The sequence below is a fragment of the Puma concolor genome, chromosome A2 (assembly GCF_028749965.1).
Source record: "Puma concolor isolate L17-30 chromosome A2, mPumCon1.1.hap2, whole genome shotgun sequence".
Taxonomy (NCBI): Eukaryota; Metazoa; Chordata; class Mammalia; order Carnivora; family Felidae; genus Puma; species Puma concolor.
Window position 1 is genome coordinate 39,335,915 of NC_141668.1, and position 6,000 is coordinate 39,341,914.

General features: G+C 42.6%; 1 protein-coding gene across 4 annotated transcripts in view; it reads left to right on the forward strand.

The window, feature by feature from the left end:
* The window catches only part of DOCK4 (dedicator of cytokinesis 4), a 434,929-nt gene extending 430,500 nt beyond the window's left edge, over positions 1-4,429 (forward strand). For all 4 annotated transcript variants that reach the window (XM_086692336.1, XM_086692356.1, XM_086692348.1 and 1 more), the window contains one exon: positions 1,790-4,429. In XM_086692336.1, coding sequence (XP_086548462.1) covers positions 1,790-2,221 — 432 coding nt within the window. In that variant the 3' untranslated portion in view covers positions 2,222-4,429. The remainder of the gene's footprint in view (positions 1-1,789) is intronic.
* The last annotated feature ends 1,571 nt before the right edge of the window (positions 4,430-6,000 follow it).

Below are 6,000 nucleotides of genomic sequence, written 5' to 3' on the forward strand. Positions count from 1 at the left end.
TATAGGAAGGTGGTGTAGACTTCCTCTGCAGAGCTGGTGAGGTTCTTATTGGCCAGGTGTAGCTTTCTAGCCATGTCTCTACAAAAGGGGTTTGAAAAGACAACGGAACGTTTGTGTTGTAACTCCTGCGTTATGTTAGGGGACACACTGCTACCCAGTTATGACCTTTGCAATGCATAGAATGTAGTTTGCTGCCTTAACTTAGTTTTTTTCCAGCAATTAAGTGATGGAGCTAATCCTCTCAAGAAGGCTGATCTTACCTGCCTTATTTTGAACTTGTGGTCTAATTTTTGATAACGAGCAGTGCATTTGGATCTCTTAATTGGTGATGCTTAATTTTAGGCTCCTGCTAATGAACACATTTGTGTCTACCAGCATTAGTTGAGAGACCAAGGTGAAGTTAGTCTAGGATAACATTTGGCAAAAATGTGTCCCATACAACCTTAGTTATGGACCATTATGTGATAAACAGAAAAAAAATGGTCTGTGGTCAGATACGTGTAGAAAACACTGGGCAGCAAAGTCCTTTCATTTTCTTTATTAGAAAACTTTAACATGCTACTATGCTTTAAATGTACTCAAGGAGTGCATAGTATGTGTTATTTCCCAGCAGAACCCTCCTTTCACAGAGCATCACTTAGGACTCATTTTCCATAGGACACCTGATAGGGAAGTAGCAAATCCAGATGCCAACAGGGTAGACAGCTGACATGAATGAGCGAAGGAGGCTGGTAGAACAGTGTGGCGAAGGCTACCGTAAACTGAAGAGTTCGTGCCCCGTCTCAAGGGGAAAGCCCCTCATCAGCTTCAAAAATTGAGAAAGCAAGCCATTGTTGCTAGAACTTCCAGGGTTTTTGTTTTTTTTTTTTTAATCAAATGCCAAAAAATGTGGGGGTTTTTGAGAAATCTTCCTCTTTAAAAAAATTAGCAACCAAGTCAGGGTTTTAGAAAACACTCCAGATGCAACAAGTCCTGTGTCCAACTCTCGAGCCTGAGAGCTACGCAAGGGCAGCTCCAGGTCAAGGGTGTGGGGTGGGAGCAAACTCAAACACGGGCCTATTGTGCCTGCCTCCTCCTCTGGAGGCCTTTGCTGGGAGGCCTGTCCCCGCTCCGACTGCCCTGGCTGCTGTCCTCCAGTTCTGAGCCGGTCCCTGCTGAGCTGGAAAGGGAAGATAGTAATGCCAGAGCCTTCCGTTGCTGGTTCCCTGTCTTCCAAATCACAGGACTAATTATGTGCCTCTGAATTTTCTTCCTGATTACATTTGTCCTCTTTCTATCCTGAAAATGGGCAGTGAGGTAAGCTTGGATGAATGTTTTCTGTGCTGAGAATAACACCACCTCAAATCTGAGTCTGGGGGTTTGCCGTAGGCCAAGAAGGGCTGCCATCACCAACCACCACAGCTTGGGAGGCTTAAACAAGAGAAATCTATTTTCTCACAGTTCCTGGAGGCTACAGGATCCCCAAACAGCCGTCACCAGGCTTGGTTTCTCCTGAGGCCGCCCTCCTTGGCTGGCACATGGCCCCCTTCTCCCTCTGCCTTAACGTGACCTTTCCCCTGTGTGGCCAAATGTCCCCTTCTTATAAGGATACCAGGCAGGCCTACCCCGAAGGTCTCATTTTAAGGTACTGCCTCTTTAAAGACCCTGAGCCCAGATGCGGTGACATTCTGAGTATTGGGGATTAGGGCTTGAGTTCAGGGGCCTGGGAGGGTTCCTCATGCAGCCCGGCACGGTGTTCAGGATGGCCGTGACTTTTCTCTCCTCTGCCTTTCCCTTTGCATTTGGGCAGGGCTCGGTGCAGTCCTTCACTCCCTCTCCAGTGGAATATCACTCCCCGGGACTGATCTCCAACTCCCCCGTCCTGTCGGGCAGCTACAGCAGTGGCATCTCTTCTCTCAGCCGGTGTAGCACCTCGGAAACCTCAGGCTTCGAAAATCAGGTGAACGAACAGTCGGCGCCGGCGGCGGGGCCGGGCTACAGCGGGCCGGAGGAGCCGGTGCGCAAGGAGAGCAAAACGCCGCCGCCCTACAGCGTGTACGAGCGGACTTTGCGGCGGCCCGTCCCGCTACCTCACAGCCTCTCCATCCCGGTCACGGCCGAGCCGCCCGCGCTGCCCCCCAAGCCCCTGGCGGCGCGGCCCGGCCACCTGGAGAACGGGACCCGGAGGACTGAGCCCGGCCCGCGGCCCCGGCCCCTGCCTCGCAAGGTCTCGCAGTTGTGAGTCCCTCTGCTAGGCCCCTGCCAGGAGGCCCGGCCGTTTACAAGAGCATAGGCGGTAGGACCAGGAGATGTTTAGTGTAGGCACTTTAATAACTTACCCAGATTCGTCTTTCAGTGAATGGAATTAAAACCTGCTTATTAATATGTTGCACAATATTAAAAGTTACTGATCTAAAACGCCGGATGTTACATGGAGTATGGCTGACTTTCCTTAAGACGTTTCTCGTTTGGAAGTGGTAAATAGTGCTGAAGACTTCTTTTGTATCTTTTTATGTTCCCTTTTTTTTTATCTAGTTTAATCTTAAAACCAATACGAGATTGTCCAACAATAGGGCGCGTGATGTTGTACACCTTTTACTGAATACTTGATACTCCGAGAAAGCTTATTAGGTCGATGCACATCCTAACACGACGGTCCTTACTTTAGAAGGCTTCTTCTGTATATAAGGGGAGGTTTCTCGCTCTTTCCATGAGAAGACTGATCCGTGCACTTCAACAGAATCACAAGTTAGCAGGCTCATTAGACAATACACTTAAGGGATTGCAAGAAATAGGGCTGCAAGTTGTTTTGTTCTTGAAACAAAAGAGTTCTTTAAGGTTGCTTTTGACATTGACCACTGTCTGCTTTCTTCAAACTCTGCCTTGTGAATTGGTTGGTGAATCCTTTAGCACCCTGACATCATGGTATCTACTGTATTTCTTTTCAAGGTGCAATTTACTTTGAGAGTTCCAATCGGCTAGATTAAGCAAAAGACCCCAGGAGAAATGTTTACTTGAATCTTGCGCAAGCTTCCTTACTTGATCGTTTCCTCTGCAGCATATTTGTCACTGAAGAAGCGCAGATGTTCACGTGTTAAATGGGCACAAATTAATGTGTCCCATTAACAAGAATTCAGGAATCAATACAGGACAGTATTAAATCAATAGCGTAAATGAAGAAAAAAACCTTAGAGAAAATATATTAGCATGATTAAATGGCAAAAGGACTTTCAAAAGGCAAGGGCATTAACTTTTAATCCTGCACCAAATAGAAAATTCTTCACAACTCTCCAAGGTCCTGCCGGAGCTTGTCTTCTTAGCTGATCCTGTCTTTGCTGATGGGTGAGATGGCTGTAGACCCCGCTGGCTTGAGGACCGACACACAGCATCTCAGATCTAGGGAGGGATGCTGATGCCCCAGTTGCAGACATGTGGAAAAAGCACCTTGTATTTAGTAATGTATTTTGTAGCCTTGTTTTTTTCTTTTACTGACTGTTTATAACACTCAATAAATATGAGCTGTATTTTAAATCACACTGTTAAATATTTTCCCTCTTTTGTTGGGAAGCTCATTTTAGTTTAACCCCATTTGTTTTTGTTGATAGCTTACCTGGAAGGCAGTGACCACTTTTTTATATTCTCTTAATGAAACCATTCAGCAGGTATACGCTGTTGAGGCTGGTTATAGAGGTTTTCTATAATAAATGTTCAAGTATTTTTGTACATAACTGGTTAATTTTAATAAGAGATACCATTATGTGTAAAAAAAAAAAAAGTAAAAATAAAAGCAAACAGTTGTGGATGCAGTATGATTGTTATAATTATGCCAAATACTTTATGTATGGAAAAAGAATATTTGTACATATGTGCTTTTAACAATAATTCTGCCATATTGACTTTACAATTTTGAATGTCAGAAAAATTAATATATGTTAAATATTTATGTTTAGTGAAAGTATTCATAATTGAGAAAAGGAACATCCGAATTTTAGCTTTGTATCTTGCAAGTTTTGCAGTTGGAAATTTCTGGAACTAGCTTTTGCCTTGATGATAACACTTTGTGTTTGTAATCACATCCTTAAATACACATACACACACACACATAGGAAGCTCCATATTCCTGTTGCTTTAAAGAAGTAAAGCCTTCCATTTAAATAAGTTGACATGCATATAAGATAACAAAGCTTCTTTGATTTCCTTTTCCTTTGTAATTTAATAGATTGTTGACTAGTGCTTGGGCACAGTATAAATCAGTGTTATTTGCTCTTGAAGCCCTTTTTTAAAAAGTTTTTCTGGCAATGAACAGTTCAATTTATCATGTGCGTGTATTTCTGAAGCAGCTATATAGCAGAACATTTCAAAAGATTCTGTTAGCTCAGATGTTCATGTTGGTTGCTGCTGAATGGTAAATATTTAATAAAATTACCTGATTAATCTTAATATAACTGTCTTTATTACTGTCATCAGTGTATCTTTACCTGAAATAGAAGCTTTGTGAATCTCTTGTCATATCGTGAAATTTTTGGACTTCTTTGTTGATAGATCCTATTTTGTTGTTGTTGTACCTTGCTTGATGCACTTCTCCCTACAAAGCATATTTATACGTTAGAGAAAAAAAGTTAAAAGATAATGGTATTGGTTACTACCAGTAGAGAAATGAGATTTACCTGGGTGATAGACTGTTAATTGACTTATCCAGAGCCATTTTTAAAAATCAAACCAGAGGCACCTTACTGGCTCAGTTGGTTCAACATCCTTCTTCTGACTCTTGGATTTTGGCTCAGGTCATGATCCCAGGGTCGTGGGAGTGGGATTGAGCCCCACATCAGGCTTTGCACTGAGTGTGGTGCCTACTTAAGATTCTCTCTCCCCCTGACCCTCTCCTCTCCCCTACTTGTGCACACGTGTGCTCTTACTTTCTCTCTAAAAAAAAAAAAAAGTCCAAGTTTGTCTGCATGGGAAAACTTGACATAAGACAGGTAACTGCAAGACATACAAAGGAATAGCCACCTTTGCCAGCTGTGACAAACTCTATCCACAGGCCAGCTTTTCTCCCTGATTTTCATTAAAAAAAATGGGAAACGTTTGACAAACACTGCAAAACCCATCAACTACAAGATTGCTGTTAATAAAAGCTGGTTTTAATTTTGTGAAATCTGTCTATGCTGTGTTAGGGTTACAACATTTATGTAGCTCAGTGCTAAGCAAGCTGTTGTCTAAAGCCTCTGTCCCATTAAATACCAAATACCATTTAAAGGCCATAGTCAATGTCCTCCTGATTGTTTCTCAACATTAAGTCATTTTAGAGCATTTTCGATCATTTTCATTACAACAGACCCCATAAGTATTTTGATTCCACAAGCATAATTACGATATGAATAGCTCTGCTTCCTACCTAAGTAGTCTTGTCTCTGGATTGTTATTGATTGTTCTACAAAACACAAGGAAGAGAATAACAAGTTGCACGGCTTTGCCTTTATTTGATCTTTACATATTAAAATGTGGCTGCACCAAAATGAACTCCTTGTTATTGATTGAAATAAGCCTTGCCCTCATTATATAAGAATACCATTTAAAACAGGCTTGAAAAGGGGCGCCTGGGTGGCACAGTCGGTTAAGCGTCCGACTTCAGCCAGGTCATGATCTCACGGTCCATGAGTTCAAGCCCCGCATCAGGCTCTGGGCTGATGGCTCGGAGCCTGGAGCCTGTTTCCGATTCTGTGTCTCCCTCTCTCTCTGCCCCTCCCCCGTTCATGCTCTGTCTCTGTCCCATAAATAAATAAAAACGTTGAAAAAAAAAAAAATTTTAAAACAGGCTTGAAAATTGGCTAAATACCAATTCCCTTACATGACTATTGTTATTTTTACACCTTCCTTTCATCTTTCTACATGTATTTATTGCATAGTTTTTCTACACTGTTGAGTGTGGTTTCCCAAGTATCATCAACATAAAAAAATACAGGACAGACTCAGTGCCGCTAGGGAGAGCATTGCCTCATTAGAGCTTTGGTTCTGTCTCAG